Source organism: Chrysochloris asiatica, unplaced genomic scaffold (genome assembly GCF_000296735.1).
Source record: "Chrysochloris asiatica unplaced genomic scaffold, ChrAsi1.0 scaffold00004, whole genome shotgun sequence".
Taxonomy (NCBI): Eukaryota; Metazoa; Chordata; class Mammalia; order Afrosoricida; family Chrysochloridae; genus Chrysochloris; species Chrysochloris asiatica.
The window spans coordinates 11,847,482-11,871,158 of NW_006408522.1; the positions used below are offsets into that span (position 1 = coordinate 11,847,482).

General features: G+C 40.8%; 1 protein-coding gene across 1 annotated transcript in view; it reads left to right on the forward strand.

Annotated features, from left to right (window-relative positions):
- The window catches only part of MYO1E (myosin IE), a 287,213-nt gene that overhangs the window by 164,825 nt on the left and 98,711 nt on the right, over positions 1-23,677 (forward strand). Inside the window, exons 6-10 of the mRNA XM_006831592.1 lie at positions 2,145-2,234; positions 9,872-10,003; positions 13,026-13,160; positions 15,765-15,897; positions 22,677-22,873. Coding sequence (XP_006831655.1) covers positions 2,145-2,234; positions 9,872-10,003; positions 13,026-13,160; positions 15,765-15,897; positions 22,677-22,873 — 687 coding nt within the window. The remainder of the gene's footprint in view (positions 1-2,144; positions 2,235-9,871; positions 10,004-13,025; positions 13,161-15,764; positions 15,898-22,676; positions 22,874-23,677) is intronic.

Consider the following 23,677-nt stretch of genomic DNA (forward strand, 5'->3'; position numbering starts at 1 on the left):
TACATGTGGCTTGTGGCCACCATATTGGACAATGAGTTTAACTCTAGAGCCTAGTTTCCTGTGGTTCAGTCAACTTGCTTTTCTAAGTCACGTGATTGTACCATAACCTTAGTGAGCTGATATGAGGACAGGAATTTAGGATGTTACTTTGTAGGGGGATGTCTCTTTACCTAAATTTATTTTCTTTTTTCCCCGACATACTTAAAACATGCCGCAAAATTCTCTTGGATGCCATTGGTAGCTTTATCAATAGATGTGGCTGGCTCGTTGGATGGATACATGCATAAACATTTTCAGTGAAAAAAAAAAAAGTCAGTAATTTAAAAAAAGGAATTTTTTGCCCTCTTTTTTTAAATAATTTTTTTTTAAAGACCCTCTCTTTTATCTTCTCCATAAAAGAAGCTGTTTTTGTAAATGGTACAGGTATACTTGACCAGGAAACAAAAAATGTAAAAGGACAATAAACATCTGCTGCTGCTTGTCTTCAAGTCGGTTCAGACTCCTATCAGTCAACCCAGTACAGGGTTTCTGAGCCTATCAATCTTTATGGGAACAGAAAACGTCATCTTTTTCCCACAGAGTGGCTGGTGGATTCGAACTGCTGATGTTGTGTTTAACAGCCCAATGCATAATGTCTTATACTGCCAGGGCTCCTTAATGAAGGTCTACACAATCAAAATTAATTTTACAAAGAAAAGCAAAGCTCCTGTAAATCCATGAGTTTTTAAAGGAACATCGGTAGCTTAGTAGTATGTTTCTAAGCTTTGAAACTGATCCATGGAAGGACCACCCAGAATTTGCCTTTGGTGCCATTGCTAATGACAAATCCTCAATTGGGGTGGAATCATAGTTCTCATTTCTTGTGGCAGTTTCTATTCTGAAATGTCAATAGGTTGACAAAGAATCAGTTCAACGCTTATGTAGTTAACTAGTAGTTAGGTTAGTGCCGTATCTAGTCCTATCTGTTACAGACTGAGACCTTGTAGGCAGCTTGCAGACGTTGAATACTGAGCTTCCTCTTCCTGTTTTCCTATGAGCAAAATGATACAGAGGTCTTGGCTTGGAATTAGTCAGTAGCTTAGGAGGCCAAGCCAGAAGACTTGTCATTTCTGGAACATGTTTAACCATAGAATGGGAATAATTAGCAGTACAAGGAATGACTCATTTGTTCATCGGCCTCTCCAACATCAAATCCTATCTGTTAAGCTGTCTTATGACCATAGTGTGTTTTGCACACTTTTCAGTTTGGCACAGAAGTGTGGTGTGAGAAAACCATAGGCCAGGGATTATTTCACACCATCTGCTATTGACCCTGGCTGCTTAAAGTGTGAACTTTCAAAGCTTAACCAGCAGCACCAGGGAACTGGTTAGAAATGCAGCTTCTCTGGCCCCACCCCAGACCTACTGAATCAGAATCTGTGTTTTAACCAGATCCGAAGGTCCTTGATGCACATGAAAGTTTGAGAAACATAAGGCTGTGTTTCCACAGCCTTTTGAGGGAAGAGGAACACTTTAAATTTCCTGAGGTCTTCAGAAGACTCTCACTTGCAATAGAGAAGATGGAGGTGGGATGGGAAAGGTGAGTGGAGTACCTGGGAAAGGGGTATTGATAGTAAAGACTCCATTTGTTTTTGCTGTGTGTCATTGAGTCGGTTCTGATTCATAACGACCTTGCTTAGGGTTTCTGAGGTGTGACTGGTGGATTTGAACTTCCACCATTGCAGTTAGCAGTCCAGTGCTTATTTATCCTATCGTGCCACACCAGGACTTCATAAAGAACAGCAAAGAATTATTCTTCCAGCTTCACTTTCCTTCCTCTATGATTCCCTGTGCTCTTAGGAGTGTAGACCGAGACTGCAGCAATTTGGAAACACAGTCCAGAAGCATTTGTCGATCCATATGTCAAACTGGATTTACTAGCTGAGTTAACTTATCTCCTGGTGGCAGTCTGGCACCAGGTAGTCTTGCATGAAGACAAGGGAGTTAGGAGACCCAAACAGACCACCCCGGCCAGTGGAAGAAATCCCGCACTAGACATTGGACTTGAGGCCACATTCAGAAATCAGGTTCTCAGGGAAAGTTTGGCTTCTGCTGTGCAGCAGGTGTTCACACCTCTGTAACTTCTGTCGTATTTCTCATCACAGCACGTGAAAGACATCATCCTCCAGTCCAACCCGCTACTGGAGGCCTTTGGGAATGCCAAGACGGTCCGCAATAACAACTCCAGTCGATTCGTGAGTTTCTTCTCTGACTTAGAGAATGTCATCTGATTGTATATGATTGAATGTTGGTGTTCTGGATTTCAGTTTGGTGTCTCAGAGGAAATGGGAGCTTTTTCTCATTTCCTCAGGTGGCCTGTTTTTCAGTCTTTTATTCATGTTATAGTAGTGTGCTATCAGGCTTCAGTTTGCCTTTTGACTGAAGTAGTTTGTGAACTTCATGATGCAAGCAAGATTATTTTGAATATAATGCTCAACTTGAGTTGCCTATGTTTTAGTTTCCTAGGGCTGTTGTGACAAACTATGACAAAGCGGTGGCTTTAAAGAACAGAAATTTATTTCCTCCCCATTCAGGAAGGTAGAAGTTCAAATCTAGTGCTTCCTAGCAATCCTTGGCCTTTCTTGGCTTGTGGATGCATCTCCGCATGCCATTTTCCTCCTTGTGCCTAGCCCTTCTTGTGTGTTCTGGTGTATGGCTGTGGTGGCTGTGTGCCGTGGAGTCGGTTCTGACTCATAGCGACCCTGTACAGGGTTTCCAAGGCTGTAAATCTTTATGGGAACAGAAAACCTCATCTTTATCCCACGGAACAGCTGGTAGTTTTGAACTGCTGACCTTGAGGTTTGCAGCCCGATTAATAACTGCTATGCTACCAGAGCAAAGGAGCCCTGGTGGCACTATGAGTTAGGTGTTGGGCTGCTAACCACAAGGTCAGTGGTTCAAATCCACCAGCTGCTCCTGGGTAGAAAGATGAGACTGTCTGTTCCTATAAAGATTTACAGTCAGCTCAATGGCAGTGAATTTTTTTTTTACTTACACAGGGGATTAGGACCCACCCTACTCCATCTTTAAAGACATTCTTTTCAAACAAGATCACATTTACAGCTGTTGGGGCTAGGTCTTCAGCACATCTTCTATGGGGAAGCAGTTTAATCCATAACACCATATTAGAGAAAATAAAGATGATGTTAGCTTTGGTCCTAGAAGACTCGGCTTCGTGACACAGAGAAAAGACCTTCTTTCCCAAAGAAGTGAGCAGAGCTGGTGGCCATCCCAGGTCCTGTGGCCGAGCAATAATGAGTTTGCAGCCTGGAATTGGTCTGTGGACACAGACAGGATTGAATACTTTGATTCTCACCTGACCCTGACCCTGACCCTTTAAGAGAAACTTCTAACACTTGATCAGTTAGAATAAGCCAGTTGTCTGTGTTGTCTACAATTTTCTCCCTACCCTACCCATCAGCTTTCTGCGTATTTCTAATATATATTGATATAGCATAATAACAACCAAAAAACCTAAACCTAGCCTTACAGAGTGCCACTTGACTGGTCCACTTACTCATGGTAATGGAAATGTCAGCTGAAGGCATTGTTGTGAATGCCCATTTAAGTAAGCTTCTGTCTGGGTGTCTTCTAAGAGGGTAAACTGAAAGTCTGACAAGGACAAATACGAATCTAGTCTTGAAAACAAAAAGAACCTAATGTTTAGCAAGTAGCTTTGATTTGTGTAGACTTTACATCTTATCTCGTTGCTGTCACTAAAGCATTCAAGGAGCTATCTGTGAGGCTGATTCTTGACCATTTTTAAGTAAACAAATGAGAATTTTATAGAACAATTTCTTTTTTAACGCTCTATTTTGAAGCGAGCCAGTATTTCCGAGAGACGTGTTAGTAAATTCTCATGCAGTAATTATCAAGTTCCCTAAAAGATTCGTGTCTATCAGACTTGCCCTCACTTTCCCAGTTGCCAGTATCATCTAACTAATTACTCGTATGTTCGTGTCTCTGCATTATTTTGCTTTTTGTTGCTATGTGCTGTGGAGTTGGTTCCAACTCATCGCGACACTGTATAGGGTTTCCAAGGAGCAACTGGGGAATTAGAACTGCCAACCTAACAGTTCAAACCCACCTTGTGGTCCAGTGCTAATCCTACAGCACACCAGAACTTCCATTTTTTTATTTTGCTTCTTGTTATTTAGTGTCATCGAGTAGATTCTGACTCATAACGATCCTGTATATGGTTTCTGAGGACTGACTGGTAGAGTTGAACTGCCAACCTTGCAGTTCAAACTGACGTGCTTATCCTACAGCACCACACTAGAACGCCTTATTTTGGCTTAGTGCCTACTTTATATTAAAGTTTCTAGATCATAAAACAGGAAAGAAGATGTGAATTAATTTTCCACTTGACCTTTATTGCTAATTGTACATCTTAATCTGCCTTGTAAAAATGCTAAGACTTGATCAGACTTAATTCTCTAGCTATCTATTCCCCTTTGATTGTCTTTTTTAAAGAAGACAAAAACGAATTAAGTCAATATTTTCCTTGATTTTTCTATTATAGATGGTTCTTTAGACTAACTTTGCTGAAGGATACATCCATTTTAAAACCAGGATTTATTATTAGTTGTTGTTAAGTGCCGTCAAGTTGGTTTCAACTCATAGTGACCTTATATAGGGTTTCTGTGGAGCAGCTGGTGAGCTTGAACCCCCGACCTTGTGGTTCAAACTGATTTTGCAGTCCAGCATGTTAACCCACATCACCATGCCAGTAATATTACAAAATTCCGTCCAATTCTTTTGGAAAAGTAAGGCGCCCTGGTGGCATCATGGTTAAGGATCAACTGCTAACTGATAAGTTGGCAGTTTGAACACAACAGCAACTCCACAGGAGGAAAGAGCTGGCAATCTGCTTCCATAGAAATTATAGCCTAGAGAGCTCTGTGGGACAGTTGCCACATGGGGTTGGTATGAATTGACTCCACCCCAGCCAGCAGCAACCACTAATGTGAAGATGAGGCTGCGCCATTCACACACACAAAGTCCTGGCTGATGGAGCCAGAAGGCACTCACTCTCAATAATGATGAGAGAAATGCAAATTATAAGGAAATATCATTTTCTGTCTCTTAGGATGGGCAGTCTATCAAACAAGGTTGATCAAAATTTAAAATGTGCATTGACTTTTACCCAGCAATGCTAGTTTTAGAATAAATTATGTAAGTGTCCTGTTAATAATTGCTTATATAAAAAGTATTCCTTAATATATTGTTAAATGAAGGAAGAAATAAGGTCTAAAATAATGCATGGGATATGGTCCCATTGTTGTTTTTAAATGGGCACACAATGTAAAATGATTATAGTTTATATAAATCAAAGTATGACAATATTATTACATGGACTGCTCAGTAGAGGAAGGTGGAAGTGTACCAGGCAAAGATTATGGGCTTTACTTATCAAAATGAGCATGTAGTACTTTTTTTGGTGATTTCTTGAAATCTTACTTTGTTGTTGAGAATATGTGTAGCAAACATACACCAATTCAGCAGTTTCACATGTATAATTCTGGCTACATTCTTCAAATTGTGCAACTTCCTTATCTTAGTGGTTCCTTCCTTGTTACCATGAAGCCACTGCCCCCTAAGGGTCCTGTCTAGTTTTTCAAGTTTGTGTTATCAATTTGATCCTATAGAGCCTGAGCATAATGCTCAAGGTAAACCTTTTTTCACTAAATAATACTTTTTTCACTAAGCTAAAATACTATTTTGTTTTAAGAAGACTTCAAGGCATATTTTTGGGTTCAGGTTTAAAGAGATCTGAGGGCAATGGTTTCAGTTTCAGTATTTTATCCACCCGTCTTAGGTCAAGAAAGTATCCAGAGAGGGAGAGCGATTGTGTGCTGAAGACCTGAGGGGTACGGAGGGGAAGGATTGCATGGAGGGGATTGTAACCATGGCAATGAGAGACAATATATGATAGAATGAACGTAAAACTAATGTTCTCCCATGTAAACTATCACATAACTCACAATAAAACATTTAAAAAAAAAAGAAAGAAAGAAAGTCTAGAGTCTGTGAGGATTTGAAATTCTGTTCTGCCTTTTTCCATTTGTGATCAAATTCTTCTGTGGAATCTTTAACCAAAATGTTCCTGAAGAGTAGTCAGGCAGAGTCTAGTTCTTCTGGTCTTGTGGGAAAGGAGACAGTAGAACAGATGTACCCAGTACCTTATTAGGCCAATTAACTGGGATGGCTGGCCCTTGAAACCATGACCGTAAACCTCCAAACCAGAGAACCAAATACCATGAAGGTGTTCAGATGTACATAAACAGCCTTAGTAGATACTCTTTTTGTGTTTGTCATTGTTGTAAATATACCTCTCACACAGTCTTTACCAGCTCACCTTTTTCCAGGTGTGCAATTACAGTAATCGGCTGTATAACTCTACTCTTCAATCCATCACCATGAATCCTTCTTTATCTCTGTACACTTGCCTTTTCTTGGCTTTTTACAAAAGTGAGGTCATACAACATTTGTCCTTTTATGACTGACTTATTTTGTTGTGCATAATGTCTTCAAACTCCATCCATACTGTGGTGGTGGTGGTGGTTATGTGCCATAGAGTCAGTTCTGACTCATAGCGACCCTGTACAGGGTTTCCGAGGCTGTAAATCTTTATGGGAGCAGAAAGCGGCATCTTTCTCCCGTGCAATGGCTGGTAGTTTCAAACTGCTGACCCTGGGGTTAGCAGCCCAATTCGTAGCCACTACGCTACCAGAGCTCCTTGCTGTAGTATATCTTTATCCTATTGTTTGAGTAGCTATATAGTGTATTTTCAGAAGAAAGATGAGGCTTTCTGCTCTTGAAAAGATTACAGCCTTGGAAACCCGACACAGAGTTTCTAGGAGTGCTGGTGTGGCGTTGTGGGTTAATACATTGGACCGCAAGGTTGGTTTGAACTGCAAGATCGGTGGTTCAAACTCACCAACCACTCCTTGGAAACCCTATACAGGGTCTCTATGAGTCACAATGGCTCGATGGCACGTAACAACAACAACATGAGTCAGAAGTGACTCTACAGCACACAACCACCACCCCCATAGTATATTTTAAAATCAGGAAGTGTGTGTCATCTCTCTTTGTTCTCTTTCAGCATTGTTTTAGCTATTCAGTTTCTTGCCTTTCCATATAAAGTTGAGGTTTGGTGTTTCTGTTTCTGTAAAAAAGACTGTTGGAATTTCTATAGGGATTGTGCTGAATCTCCAGATCACTTTGGGTAGCATTGGCATCTTAACAACATTAAGTCTTTCCATTCATGAGCTTGGAACATCTGTCCATTTATTTAAGTCTTTTTAAATCTTTTTCAGCAGTGTTTTATAGTTTTCATTGTACAAGTCTTTCATGTCCTCAGTTAGATCTATTCATAAATATTCTTTTATCTTAAATGGAATTATTTCACTAACTTTCCTTTCAGATTTCTCATTGCTGGCATATAAACCCCAACAGATTTTTGTTTGTTGACTTTGCAGCCCTGTCTGCAACTTTGCTGAATTCCTACATTAGCTCTACAAGATTTCTTGTGGATTCTTTGGGATTTTCTGTGAATAGGCTCATATTATCTGTGAACAGAGATCATTTTGCTTCTTTTTCACATGCAGTACTTTTTTAACCATGAAATTTATATTTTTTCATTTGTAAATATTTTCACATTTTAAAAAATTTGTTTTAGAAAGACACTATTTAAAAATAATACCAAGCACGCAACTTAAGAAACATTGCCATATCAATAAAACCAAAGCATCTTTCCATTTAACTATCAAAATGCAACATCATCTTCCTGGCATAAATTTCCCATCTTTCCCTCCCCTCCCCACCACTGCCACCACCACACTGCTATGTAGAAAGAACAGCAGTCCTTAAGCATTTTGATCTCTCATTAAAACAAACCCAAGTCAACTGTCATTGAGTCGATTCTGACTCCTAGTCACCTTGCATAGGATTTCCATGACTGCTCATCTCTATGGGAGTAGAAAGCCTCAGATTTCTCCCACGGAGCAGTTGGTGGGTTTGAACTGCTGACGTTACAGTTAGCACTCCAGGGCTTACTTACCTTACAGCGCCATCAGTGCTCCTTTGATCTTTCATTTTTGTTATTGCTCAGTGCCATCGAGTTGGTTCAAACCTATAGTGACACTGTATGGGGCTTCTGAGGAGCAGCTAGTGGGTTTGAACCACTGACCTTGCAGTCCAGCGCATTACCCTGCAGCACTACCCTGGGACTCCTTGACCTCGTATTAGGAGTTATTTATTTTATATGACAATTTCTAATAGTATATAAATATTTCTATTGGATTGGAGAAGTTCTGTATCTTGGCTAAACATAAAAGTCACCTGCGCACATTTTAAAGGACCCATATTTGGGCATCTGTCCTCAGGCATTCTGATTTACTTGGTGTGAGGGGCACCAGTCATCCGTCTATCTCAGTGGTTCCCCAAATGTTTCTGCCAAGATGGAGAACCACTGCTCTGAGAGAATGTAAATTTGTCATTTGCTACAGGAACTTTCTGGAAATCTGCTGTTCCTGGGTTTGGGGGGCTGTTTGGTTTCATTTTCCCTTAGTTAATGGAAAATTGGTGGAGGGGAAGGGCATCAAAAGTTCCTCTAGAAAGTGCCAAAAGGAAAAATGTGATGAAGTGCCACCTTAGGAAGTACACGGAAGGGTGTGCTTCCTGTGAACCACTGTGAACCACTGTAATTCAGGGTCGTAAGGGCTTGTGATCCTTTATGTCTTGTGCTTATGGGGTTTTGTTTGTCAGGGAACTATGACAAATAAACAATTAGAAGGTGGCCTTCTTTTGTAATCTTCTGACTTCTGAGCCATTATGTAACGTAACTGCAGGAACACCTTGTCCACTGGATATCGTAGGCCGTTGGAAAACCATTTTAAGATACCATCTTATTCTTAATGAATTTATAATATCTAGACACAGAATTCTAGGCATAGACTTGAAGCCCAACATGATTCAGCTCTGAGATTTATGAGTTTTACCAGCCTATACATTTTTTTTATAGATTTAATAAGAATACGTACATGTTGGGTAGGGTCTCCAGTTTGGCCTTAGGCCATACCATTCCGATGGCCACTTTTTCCTCCTTAGTTTTGTTTACCCTTCTGATCATTAAAGGCATATAAGTTTCTGAAGACTGAAGAGAAAATAGATTCCAGTGAGAAAAAGTTTTATCTCCTTAATCTGGATACATTTTCCAACTAAATTCTAAACTTTTATTCTTATGTTCCCAATTAGTTGCAACTGAAAGGGAAATAGTACCAATAATCACAACATGAACAAAAATCCCCACACTCATAACTAACTGGAAAGAATTTTATTCATAACCAAATATTTTTAATGTAGCTAATCATTTCAGAAGCTCCAGAGGTAGAAGCAATTGACTGCTTTTGCTCAAAACCTGATGTTTGCCAGAGAGAAGCTTTGCTTTCTCTGAATGAGGCCAACAGAGTTCATTCCTGTAAGATCAAGGCCACCCTATGATTTTGTCTAGTCTTTACACCTTCCTGGTTTAGAAGTCAATACCTACTGGGAGGAAATGGGCAGAGGATATAACTTTTCCTTATTTAGCCAAGCTAGAAGGGTAGATTCTCTCTTGCTCAGTATAGAATTGTGTGACTGGATGAGAGCATGGTTTATTGTCTGAAGGAAAAGATGAGGAAGTCTAGACCAGAACTGAGAATAATTCTGAATGTGTCTTTTTAAAAATGAATTTCCTTGAATTATATACTGTATCAAAAGCCTGTTTGGAATATCATGTTTTTTGTTCACCAACTATTGAAGGAAATCCTTAAACTTTTTTTTGCAGGGAAAATACTTTGAAATCCAGTTCAGTCCAGGTGGGGAGCCAGATGGTGGGAAGATCTCCAACTTCCTTCTAGAAAAATCCAGGGTGGTGATGAGGAACCCTGGAGAACGGAGTTTTCACATATTTTACCAGGTTTCCCTTTACATATTTTCTTTCTATTTCCTTATTCCTTCTCCACATTTTTTTTAATGTTTTTTTTTTTCTTCTCAGTTGTCAGATTTAGATAATCTAATCTAATAAAACAAGAAGTATTTATTACCATAGTATGTGCAAATCAGTATATAAAAACAATTGTGAATCTGCCTCTTTCCTCAAGGAAAATAAGTTCTAGTTGGAGTGATATGACAAAAAATTTCCAAAATATCCAAAGTATTGGCATAAGTTTTAAACACAGCACTGGGAGTGTTTGATTCTTTGCCAAATGGGAATTCATGTAGGGAGATTTGTCTAGGATAGAAAGAAGAGATTTAAGGGGAGATACAGTATTCTCTTAAATGATTACTTGGCTGGAACGATGACCGAAACAAAGGCAATGGAAGTAGGAGAGAGGAAAGGCAATCTGTGAGCCACACCTGAGACAGTTTGTAAGGGCAGAACTCTCTAAAAAGTGAATCGTTAGACAAAAAGCAACTAAGGTTGGGACTTTTCATGCCAGGTCAAAAAGTTTCAGCTTAGATCCTCAAAAACCGTGGAGAAATTTGGGACTAGCACAGTGTGCCGGTACTTTAAAAATTGTATTCCATCCTTCAACCATCATTTAATTCAAGTATTATGTTTTTTAAAAAATCATTATTCTAAGGAAATCATGATACTATAAATGGTTTTATGTTTGGGCTGTCATATTGCAAGCATACCTTGGCAATATTATGGGTTTGGTACCATGACACTGTAATATATTGAATATCATAATAAAGTGAGTCACAGAATTTGTTTGTTTCCCAGTGCATATAAAAGTTATATTTACCGTAGTCTACTAAGTATGCAGCTGTTGTTCAGTGATGTTGAGTCAGTTCCGATGCATGGCGACCCTGTATAGGGTTTCCAAGGAATAAGTTGGTGGATTTGAACTGCCGACCTTGAAGTTCAAACCAATATTTCAATTGAGTGCTTATCCTACAGTGCCACACCTATGAAAGAGTTTGAAATATTGTCTGAATTGCCAAAATGTGACATGAAGTGAACACATGCTGTTGGAAAAAGAGTGCCAATAGACTTGTTCAGCACAGGGGTACCGCAAACCTTCAATTTGTAAAAGAAAACACAATATCTGCAAAACATAATAAAACAAGGTATGCCTTAAAATACTAATGAAGATCAAAGATCACAGCCTTCAGTATGAATTGCACCTTAATTTAAAGAAAGCAAGAGTCTTCACCACTTACCCAATAAATACCATCATGATAAACAGAGAAGACTGATGTTGTCAACGACTTCGTTTTGTTTGGATCCACTATCAACACTCATGGAAACAGCAGCCAAGAAATCAAATGATGTATTGCATTAGGCATATCACATGATCTCTTTAAAGTGTTTAAGAGCAATGATGTCAGTTTGAGGACCGAGGTGTACCTGACCCAAGCCATGGTAGTATTTTCAGTAGCTTCATATGCATGTGTGAGTTGGACAATGAATAAGGAAGACTGTAGAGCAATCAATGCATTTGAGTTATGGTGTTACATAAGAATATTGAAAGTACTATGGAATCCCAGAAGAACAATCAAATCTGTGGTAAAACAAATATAGCTGCTTTTACCTTAGAAGTCAGGATGATGAGACATCGTTTTTCACATTTCAGACATATTATCAGAAGGGACTTGTCCCTGGAGAAGGACGTCATGCTTAGCAAAGTAGAGGGTCATCAAAGAAGCGGAAGTCCCCAACGAGATGGACTGACACTATGGCAGCAATATCAGGACGGAACGTAACAACAATTGTGAGGCTGGTACAGGACTGGACAGTGTTTGATTTTGCTCTGCATAGAGTTGCTGTGAGTCGGAACTGACATGAGGGCACCTAACAACAACAGGACCTTGGAAACTGTCTGTATCTCTAGAATGATGAAAAAATAAAAAGCCAGTATACAGAAGTAGTCTGAGGAGAAGGAAGAAAACCTTTCCCACTATTCACAAATCCAGGGAAAGGCTAGGATGACAAGCAACAGGGTCAAGCTCTGAGAGCTCTTGGGGCAATTGATGGGGCAGGAGCTTGGGAAGCATGAAAGGTCTATTGGACATGTCAGCTGCAGAGTAAGCAAGAGAAGAATTTCAGCAGAGTGCTAAGGGAAGAAGACTGAATGCAGGTGGTTGAGTTGTGGTGAAGATGTGGATTCTTTGTCTTGAAGAGGTTAAGAGAGTCAGGGGAAAACTTCTCAGGAAGGCAAAGAGCAATATGTGTTTGTTAATGGATCAAGAAAGGGGCTGTGTGATGTGGTGGGGAGGAGACTGAAAAAGAGGGAGGAGAGTTCTTCCTCAAACAATTCAAAAACAACAAAAAAATGAACAAAATGAAGGGGACAGTACAAAAAGATTTCTTTAAAACTTTTTATTCTGATTCGTCTGGACGTTTACAGGGCAAACTGGTTTTCAGTACAACATGATTTTGAGGAAACAGGGACAAAAACTCAGAAGTCTGGTTTCATGAGATGATTTAGAACTTCTGAATAATGGAGATATGTGGTCCCCTATGCTGGGCAAGATGCTATGGAGAACTTGGCAAAGATGACTAGTAGTTGTCAGGTTGGGTTGGAACTGGCTGGTCTTCTAGAACTGGCTTACACAAGCTATGATGAGCATTTTAACGTGTGTCCTGCAGTGAGATGCATGGGGGAGCGAGCGCCACTTTACAAAGCCATACAAAAGTGAAACAGGAGCTAAGTAATTATAATTTAGCTCGCTTTCTACTCTATAAAGCTTGCCCAAGTATAGCAATATAGTTCCTTATGTTGGACACAGGCAAATGTAAGAACCAGAATTTTCAGGGATGATCTGAGGTTATTACATAGAGATGAGATATTTGGAAACTCCATTATGTGTCCAAGGCTATGACCACCCCAGTTTTAGAAAACAAGGATTGAAAGGCTTGGGGCAGGTACTAAGAGGTGACTTTGGGAATGCATCATGGTCACATCAAGCCCATCCCATGTCTCTTCCTCCAGCTCATCGAGGGTGCCTCTGCAGAACAGAAACAAAGCCTCGGTATCACCAGCATGGATTATTATTATTACCTGAGCCTCTCTGGGTCTTACAAGGTGGATGACATCGATGACAAGCGGGAGTTTCAAGAAACTCTGGTAGGTGCAGATGCAAGGCCAGGCATTGCCCAAGGTAGAAAGGACAGTGAAGAAAACCAAGAGTAGCATGACATGTCCTTTCTGCTATGTTGTTGTTGTTGTTGTTGTTGTTGTTGTTATGAAGTGCCATCAAGTCGGTTTCAACCCATAGCGACCCTGTATAGGGTTTCCAAGGAGCATCTGGTGAGCTTGAACTGCCAATCTTGCGGTTCAAACGGCTTTGCAGTCTGACGCATTAACCCATGGTGCCACATCAGGACTCTATAAGTACTCCATGTTATAAAACACATGTGAAAACCAAACAAAACCGAGTTGCTATTTAGTTGATTCCAACTTATGGCAATCCCATGTTGAATAACCATATCCCCAGGTGCCTAAAGACCACTTTATGATTTGAGATCTGTGTAGAAAGCTGAATCACCATTACCCCTCTACAGGTGTTCTGGTAAACAGGCAAAAACTATTGTGGATTATGCATGCCTATTTGCTGATTAGCCTACATAATTTTAATTATTTTTTTTTTCATTATTTAGAGAATACTTTATTAGTTTCTGTAATCAAGCCCATAGCCTACATAATTTTTAAGCTGTTTCTTTAGAAGGCAAAGCAAAGACCAATCTTTTTTTTTTTTTTTTTTTTTAAATAACAACCATGATTGGAAGTCTTAATTCCAATATTCTAATCTTTCTTTCTTTCTTTTTTTAAGTTTTTATTGTTAATTGAGTGATAGTTTACATCGGAGTGCATCAGCTTTACCCTCATCATATCGTATTTGGTTTAATTGTAATGATTACAATCCCCTCCATGCATCATCATTCAACAGCATTTGCTGCCAAGCCATCTGGTGTTTTGTTTTGTTTTTTATGGATGTACACCAAAGCACTCAGAAATATATAACCATTCAAACAACCAAAGGGTACACCCTGCACACCAGCCCCCTGGCTGCCAGCACACAGCTCTTCTCCCTCCCTGCGTGCAGAGTCACCAGTCACTCCATCTCTCCATGTCATCGTCTCTGCCTCCATCTCTGACATCGCTGCTTCTCTGGATAGGGTCCCGCACTCTGATCTTCTCCCTTGATGGTTCCAGGGACCTCCACTCCTGGATTGCAAGATCAACCACTCCCCTCCCTTTTGTTACAAAACCATCTACCTTTGCATTTGCAACATTCACAACCAGTCCTGATAACAATTATTCACTATTGAACCACAAGAGTCATATCCCCATCTCCTTTCACCAGTCCCATCTAGACAGGTTGGAAACCACTCAGTGGAGATTCTACCTTCCCCTGCACCCTCTGAAACTAAACTCCCTCTTGAAAGCTTGTAAGCCAGTCACTTCATGCCGCGAAGACCAATCTTACAGTCTCAACCAGGTTTAGTACATCCTTAGCCTTTTTCACCCTTCTTCATGTCTTTTTTGTTTCTGAGGACTTTTTCCTCCTCTGCTGTGCAGAGCAGAAGAAGAGCCTTCTCCTCCAGGCACTTCACATTGTATGTATATTATATGTTGTAAAACTAGTTTAGATTCATTATTAAGGGTCTACAACTGGTCCACACCTCGAAGGAAACTACTTAGTGAGTCAGTCTAGAACTTTCTGGAGCTACACTGTTCCTCATCTAAGCCTATAAGAAGTATGCCACTGCATTCACTCAGTTATGAGCCAAACTTATTTCTTCTCCCAGATCCAGAACAGGTAGGAGACCCCGAATGGGCAATGGAGGTACAATTTGAGAGGTGCTGACATTTGTGCTTCAAAAGGACAAGATGTTCAAATAGACTGTGCCCTGCTGTTGTTATGAAGTGACACATAGTGACCCAGTATAGGGTTTCCAAAGCTGTAAAGCTTTGTGGGAGCAGAAAGCCTTATCTTTCTCCTGTGGCGAAGCTGTTGGGCTCAAATTGCTAACCTTGTAGTTTGAGGTCCAGTGTTTATCCTACTGAGCCATCGCACTTCCCAGACGGTATCCTAGGTGCCAGGAAATGGCATCAAGAGGTCAAAGGATCTAGAAGGAAAAAACGTAGATAAGAGTCTATACACTTGTCCTAGAAGAACAAAGTTTCTAGGACTCAGACATCTCAGCAGCTTTATTGGACTTTATGAGTTTCAGAAACAAGATTTTGCAGTGATATTTTATTTCTTGGATACAATTCATCAAAATCCTTTTGCAAATACAATCTATTCTCAGTCTTCCCAATTAAAGGAAGTCTCTCTACTTGTACTTAGAGGAGCTGGAAGGCAGAGGCAGTGGCCTTTGTGGAGGAAGGTTGGCCAACAAATATACAATGGGATGAGGAGAGTCTTGGAGACCTTATAAATATAGCTGCCGTTCAATCTGAATATCCTTCTGGAGTTCTCTTGCCTACCTTCTGGGGGATTACTTGTTCGGTTTAAAGACAGACCACCCTGCCAACACAAAGTGCTTGGTCAGTGATAATGGTTTGTGATAATGAATGAACAGGAAGTGCCTTGGTGAGTGACAGGGCCTTACATTTGCCATCACAAGCTGAGTTCTATGTAATCTCTGCTTTGCCTTGTATATCATGTGCTTGTAAAGCTGTTGGCCAGCCTGCTTGGATAATTCCATGTCTTTTCTCTTCCAGCACGCGATGAATGTAATCGGCATCTTTGCCGAGGAGCAAACGCTGGTGCTACAGATAGTGGCAGGAGTGCTCCACCTGGGAAACATCAGTTTCAAGGAAGTTGGCAATTACGCAGCGGTGGAGAGTGAAGAGTGTGCGTAACTTGAGCACGTAGCTGTAGAATGAAGGGAAATGATCCATTAGCTTCAATCAGAAGTAACCCACACTTTTCCTTTACAGAGATGTCAACCAGAGTATTCTGGGAAGGGATGTCAAATCTTATGTGTCCTATTCAGAGCACATGGGTGCCTTTCCTTTCTACCATCTCCCACATCCACCACTAGAGGCGACTGATGAAATCACTTGAATACCATTCACCTTGGGGAAATCTGGCAAATTTTCACTTCCAAGTTTAAAAACAGAGTGGTATCTTTAATTAAGATTAGAGTAATTGCTTAATTTAGTCTCCTAACGGCAACAATAGAAGATTTTTCTATAATTGGTCTTTAGGACCTAAATCAAATCCAAATCCTTGCCATTGAGTTGATGACCAACTCGTGCGGACCCTATGTCACAGAGGGATTTTTTTTTGGAAGAAGATTGCCAAGCCTTTTTTCTGTGGTGCCCCAGTGGTTTGAACCGCCAACCTTTTGGTGTTTGCAACACCAGGGACCTACAAAGGCAAGATATAGAGTATATGTAAATATGGAACACTCAAGGCTTCATAGTTTGACCCTGGGGTTTGGATTCAATTCCATTTTTTAAAAGAGAGGGGAGGGGGGTGTGTTAGCTGGTGTTTTGATGTTTCTTCTGACTACCTTTAATGAGGAGTGTTCAGAACTCATGTGTAGTATAGTCAGAACCTCAAGATCTGAATGGTCGTTTTGAATTTCTAGGAGGAAATCAAGGTCTTTCCACAGGGAGACGTTACTGGTTCTGTGTGCCTACAATCTACCACAGGCACATAAAATCTGTGGCCTGTGACAACTTCCTAGACATCACATGTCTATGCAGACTGCTCTCTGAGCCCACAGAGCCTTCAACCACCCAGGAAAGCAATTCTTCCTTTCTCAGCATTCTTCAAGGGTGATAAATTTAGACATTTAGTAATAAATAGTATCCCACTCACTGCTGACAATGCAGTGGGGATATTTCCATTCCAAATAAGGCTCTTCTTTTTTTTTCCTTTCTGTTTTTGTTTTCTTTTCTGATAAAGAGGAAAGTTCTGCTAACTTCTGATGTCTGTCTGATAAAAGAGAAAGATGGATTATGTTTAACAGGGAAGTGGGTGAGGTGGAAAGCAATAAATATCTGGGTTGTCTGTAAAATTTATAAACATGACTTAGTAATAATTATTATGTTTCTAGACTTGTGTGTACATCATCCATTACATCTAATAAGTGCACAATTGTGTCCAATCACTTAGCTTGCCCTTTAACACTGACGGTTTGGGTATGGTGGTGAGTTCGGTGGAAGTGGGCTGGATTTTCCTTGTCCTCTTGGCTGTTAAAATCCTTACTGCTTCTTTATGCTCGAGAACAAAGTCATGACGCTAAAACTGCAAGCATTCCCCTCTAAGTCTAAGCCAAGAGCTGGTTCATTTTACAGTGATGTTTGGAGGAAGTAGCCTGCTCAGCCAACTGGGTAAGACCCAGGATTAGCAGTGGATCATAGCATGTCCTAACTGAAGGTAGCAGAGGGATTGTTGTTGTTAGGTGCTGTCAAGTCAATTCTGACTCATAGTGACCCTGTACAGGGTTTCCAAGGTGTGACTGGTAGGTTTGCAATGCCAAACTTGTGGTTCACAGTCCAGTGCTTATCCTTTAACACCACATCAGTAGAGGGGATGAGATCAGAAAAGACTCTGCTTCATACCAGAGGTCTAACAATGAAGTGTCTCCTTCCCAATGATTTCCTTCTATGGATTTTGGGTTTTATTCAGGTGCTAATACACCTGGAAAAGGAGCTCTGGTAGCGTAGTGGTTACAAATTGGGCTGTGAACCGCAAGGTCAGCAGTTCGAAACTAGCAGCTGTTCTGCGGGAGAAAGATGAGGCTTTCTGCTCCCATAAAGATTTACAGCCTCGGAAACCCTGTTCAGGGTCGCTATGGGTCGGAAGCGACTCGACGGCACATAACAACAACAATACACCTGGTGTGGTGGTGTGAGATAATACGTCAGACTGCAGAATCGTTTGAACTGCAAGGTCAGTGGTTCAAGCTCACCAGCTGCTCCTTGGAAACCCTATACAGGGTCGCTATGGGTCGGAATCGACTCGATGGCACTTAGCAACAACAACAACAATACACTGATATGGTTCAAAATAGGTGTGCTTCCTTCTACCCTTTTGTCAGTCGATTTGTTTCCCTCCCTAAAGTCAACCCAGGTTCCGAGACTTGTGTTTCCTTCCAAGGGCATGCATTCTAAAATTACTGCACATTTCCTTTCTTTTTCCCACTTTTGTGCAATAGTGAAAGCATATAACACAATGTTCTATAGCTTGCTTTTCCACTTATGTATGTTGGAGATGTAGCTATGGTTTCATAAGGAGCTTCCTCCTTTTAAATAACCACATTGTGGTCCATCTCTTGGCTCTCCTCTAATGTCTTTAACCAGTAATCTGTTGATGAGCATTAAGATTGTTTCTGATCTTCTGCACCGGTCACCTGTGCCATCTTTCTCATATTTGAGTCTATCTATGAAGTAAATTTCTCGAAGGAAGTCCTAGCTCATGCTTTTATTATGGAAGAAAGCAAATTTTCTTCCATTCTATTAGAGGAAAAGAATGCTAAGATGTCCCAGCACAACTGACCTACTCAAGCAAAATCGCCTCTGCCATTGAGTGGATTGCACTCACAGTGAGCTGTAGGGGAGAGGAGAACTACTCCTTAGTGTGTTCAAGACAGGAAATCACTGCAAGAGCAGACAACCTGATCTTCCTCCCAAGAGTGACTGGTGGCTTTTGTACCACCAAGCTTTTGGATAGCCCCCAGCAAAGCAACTGTCAATAAAAACAAAATTTGTTGTTATCTGACTTTAGGCTAAATGGAATGGTAGAATTTTCTTAGTCAAATCTTTATATATTTTTGTGTGTGTGTATGTGTGTTGTTTTTTTTTAAATGTGGTAAATATATAGATAATGAAAAAGTTACCAATTTTTACATTATTAATTTACCATGTACACTTCAGTGCCGTTCATTGTTTCCATCATGTTGCTGTACCATCACCATTAACTGTTCCCAAATCTTCCCATCACCTTTAACAGAAGCTCAGTGCCCCTTAAAGATTCTTTCCAAATCTTTATGCTTTGGAGAAGGCAAACATGTGTAACTTCATTATAAATGTGGCATCACTATAGAAATAAGCTTTGCTCAAAAGATAATTGAATACCAAATTAACCTAAGAATTCTGTATAAAGGGGTGAAAAACCACTTATATAACAATGGGTTGTAGCTTTAACAGTGCCCTTTCTATCCCCTTTTATCGTTGGATAAAAGCACAGAGCCTTGGCACCAAAGACAGAGAAACCACAATGGTATTTTTCATTCCTCTTAAATTTGTCAAAGTGCAATTTTGCTTTGCTGCATCTTTTCCATTGTAAATTTCAATGGAAAAATTAAATCCAGCCTCGGTAGATACACTTTTAAAGCAGCAATAGAAATTGAGTTTCATTATGAGAAAGTGCTCAAATAGTACTACCTAGCACGGTCTCCTATGCTTTCTATCTCCAACTATGCCAGAGCCTCTCCTCGGAAACCCTGGACAGGGTTGCAATGAGTTGGAGCTGGCACATGGCACTTAACAACAACAACTGTACCAAAGTACATCTTTTAAATTAGTCCGTCCTTCCTCCTTCCTCCTTCCTCTTCCTCTACCTCCCTGCAGCCTCTCAGCTTCTACACTGTTGCTCTCCTCTGCTCACGCATGCCCTCAGGGGAATTCACAGCCTGAAGGAAGTCTATGGGAGCAGCCTTGTGATTTCACCATTGAAGAACTATCAGGCCGTATTTGAAAAACATAACATGGATCCACCCCCCACCTCCCAACTCCCTTCCCCTAAAGTACTGGGCTTCCTCTTTAGCCTTGTTGTTGCTAAGTGCCATTGAGTTGGTTCTGACTCATAGCCACCCAGTATAGGGTTTCGGAAGAGCAGCTGATGATTTTTTAATCGTGAACCTTGTGGTTCAAACTGACCTTGTGACCCAGTGCTTATCCTTTCCAAAAACACGTGGTTCTGATTCTTAGGCAAATCCATGCCTTATTTTTGGAGTGCCTGTAGCCCTTCAGTTCCATTCGCTTGTGCCCAAAGGTACCAGAGAAGAAAGTATCGCATGTGTGTTTGTCTGTCTCTTCTGTTTGTGTTGGTGTCTCTCAAAGACTCTTCATTTTAGCCTTCTTTGTTTGAGTTCTTAACCTACGAGCACAAAGACAGTGGCATACGCACTGTCACCAAGTGTTTTTACCATGTCCCCATTTTAGTATTAGGGATGTCAGAGACACCCCGTATGAGGGACTTCAAAACATTCATGGAAGAAATGGTGTTAAAAGATGATGGATTTTTTCCATGAACGTTTTGAAGTCCCCTCATAGTTACAAAACAGACAATTTTGAGGATTGTTTTACATTTTCTGGTATGTCGCTGGATGGTTTCACAAGATCAGTAGTTCAAACCCACCAGCTACTCCTTGGGAACCCTATACGGCTATGAGTTGGAACTGACTCGATCGCAGCTTCACTTAATATTGGAGTCCTGGTGTGGCGCTGTAGGTTAATGCGCTGGACTACAAAATTGGTTTGAACTTCAAGGTCAGCGGTTTAAGCTCACCATTCGCTCCTTGGAAACTCTATACAGAGTTACTATGGGTCGGAACCAACTCCATGGCACTTGACAACATACGTTTTCTAAAATGCACTATGGGGTTCCCACGTACAGTGAGAAGACCTCATGAGAGTGTTAACCCTAACAAATGAGATTAACCTACCCATGGTTGTCTGCCATGTGAGAAATCATAGCCGACATAGCTTCCCCTCAAGAAAGCCTCAGTTTTGTCAGATAGCTTGGTAAATGCTATTTAGATATTTTCTCTCAGTCTGATTTTTGTACCGCATCTATCTTTGCCCTGTGCAAAGGTTAAGTTTGACTAGAAAGGAAGACAAGCCAGAGTCCTACAGATGTGTGTTTAACATTTAAACTGATGTTGTTAAGTGCCACCGAGTCAGTTCCAATTCATAGTGACCCTGTATAGGGTTTCTGAGGAGCGGTTAGTGAGCTTGAATTGCCAACCTTGCAGTCCAGCACATAAACCCAAAGCACCACCCCAGGACTAAACTAGACCACGGGAAATGGTCATTGGCAACTGCATTGAGTTTGGGTTTTCTACTTGTCCTTTGGTGGAAGGGAGTTGGGCAGCTAACCTGAAGGTCAGTGGTTCAAAACCATTCAGTAAGAGAAAAGTGAGGCTGTCTGCTTCCGTAAAGATTTACAGTCTCAGAAATGCTTGTATATGGTCGCTGTATTGGAAGTGACTCCGTAGGAGTGGGTTTGTGGCAGGAAACCCCACCACAGGTCACAGCAATTTTGTGGAATACCTCACATACATAATAAGTACCTTGTCCTAGCATCGTAACTTTTTCAACATGTATTTACTGACTTCGTTCCATTGGACAGTGTATGCTGAACATTAGCAGCCCATTGCATTGTAATACCATCTGTGAGAGGCACATAGGTTCTCCTTTATTGGAAGGATCTGACATTTTGAGCATTATTCTGAAGTCTTTTATAGAATTCTTGTATCAGTAGAAATTGAGTCCATAGATATCTTTTCTCAAACGGGAAAATCTGAGCATGTTTGTGTGTTTGTTTGTTTTTAATGACCAAGAATTAAATACTAAATTAATTTAACCAGAGTCAACAAATGTCCATATATGTCACTGTATAGGGTTTCCAAGACTGTAAATCTTTATGGGAGCAGAAAGCCTCATCTTTCTCCCGCGGAGCCCCTGGTAATTTCAAACTGCTGACCGTGTGCCCAACTTGTAACCACTGTGCTACCAGAGCTGCTTTATAGGTCATCAGCCCTGCTCTCAACAACTAAAGCATCACCTAAAATAAGTTGCTGGGCCCTGAGAGTCCTATATTCATCTTTTAGTAGGCTTCTTTATTTACTGTCTTTGCCTCATCTATATTGTCTTCAAAATTCCTTAAATATTTTGTGTTTAGTAATCTGGCACATGGTAGATAAATTATACATGATTTGTTGTAGCTATTAAAGGTACCCTGATGATGCCATGGACTAGGTTGGCATTTCAAGCCCACTAGCCACTCCATGGGAGAAGAAAAGTGGTCTACTCTCATAAAGATTCAGTCTCCAAAACCCTACAGAGCCGCTCGATTCTGCTCTTACAGGGTCACTGTGAGTTGGGATCAACTCAATGGCAGTGGGTCTTTTAGGTTTGCGTTGTAATCATTCATTCAGTGATATCAGTTGCTTGAAACTCTTTGGCAATGAAGCTATGAAAACACGGTACCAAAAAGGGAAGAAAACAATATTTGAAGCCAAAGAAATGTTTCTTGAGTTAGTTCCTTCCTGCTTCCTGGCGGTCTTGCTGCGTACAAGCTTGGAGAGGTCCATTTTAGGCATGTAGTTGTGAGCTCCGTAGGGGGAGATTGGTTTGCTGTCCATCTTGGGTCACTGGTTTGTATTATTGAAAGTCCCAATCGTTCTAGGGATTGACTCATGTAAGAAAACAACTGGAACAAAGTGGATCGGTGTTTGTGGAATTGCTGATAAGCAATTGTCGCAAGATTGTACGTTTTGGGGCGTTAATAATGGTTCCTTGCATTTACACATGCTCATACATACTGTCACATGTTTGTGAAATCAATCTTTCAAGATCTGAAAGGTAATCATACTTTGTTTTGTTTTTCTATAGTTTTGGCATTTCCTGCATATCTCGTGGGGATAAGCCAGGACCGATTGAAAGAAAAGCTCACAAGCCGGCAGATGGATAGTAAATGGGGAGGAAAATCAGAGTCCATCCACGTGACGCTCAATGTGGAGCAGGCCTGTTACACCAGGGACGCGCTCGCCAAGGCCCTGCATGCCCGCCTCTTTGATTTCTTAGTGGATGTAAGTAGACACAAGCCAACTTTGGTGATGCTTCATATTTTAACTCCAAAGAGTACAACTACTAAAGATTTGTTTTCATGTTTGAGTTCATCCTTTTAATCAACTACTCTACTCTACTTTTTATCCTCTTACCCTCAAATCATTGCTACTTTTTCAATTGCCCTCCAAGACCTGTTAGCTGAAATAAATATGGTAACAGCTTCTGGTAGACAAAATCCAGGATTGTTGTTGTTAAGTGCTATTGAATGGTTCTGAATCATAGCGGCACTGTATAGGGTTTTTGAGGAGAAACTAGTGGGCTTGAACAACTGACCTTGCAGTTAGCCATCCAGTGTTTATCCTACAGTACCACACCAGGACTCCAAATCCAGGATTAGAGACCCTAAAAAATGTAGAGACCTTTTGAGTAGTGAGCCTAAATATGTTAGGAATATCATATTTGTTATTTATTGCTGTGTTGGAGTCCAGATGTGGTGCTGTGGATTAATGCACTGGACTGCAAAGTCACATTTCAACCACAAGGTTGGCGGTTCAAGCTCACCCGTTGCTCCTTGGAAGCCCTACACAGGGTCACTGTGGGTCAAAAACAAATTGACGGCACTTAACAACAACAACAAATTACAAATGATCTTAAAACATTAGACATTTATTCTCTCAGAGTGTCTGTGGGTCAGATAATTAGGAGCTTCCTACCTGGCCGACTCAGTCTCTCACAAGGTTGCTGTCCAGGTGATTTGCTGGGGGCTGGAGGATCTCCTTTTAAGATGGCATACTCGCGTGGCTGTTGCCTGGAGGCCTCAGTTC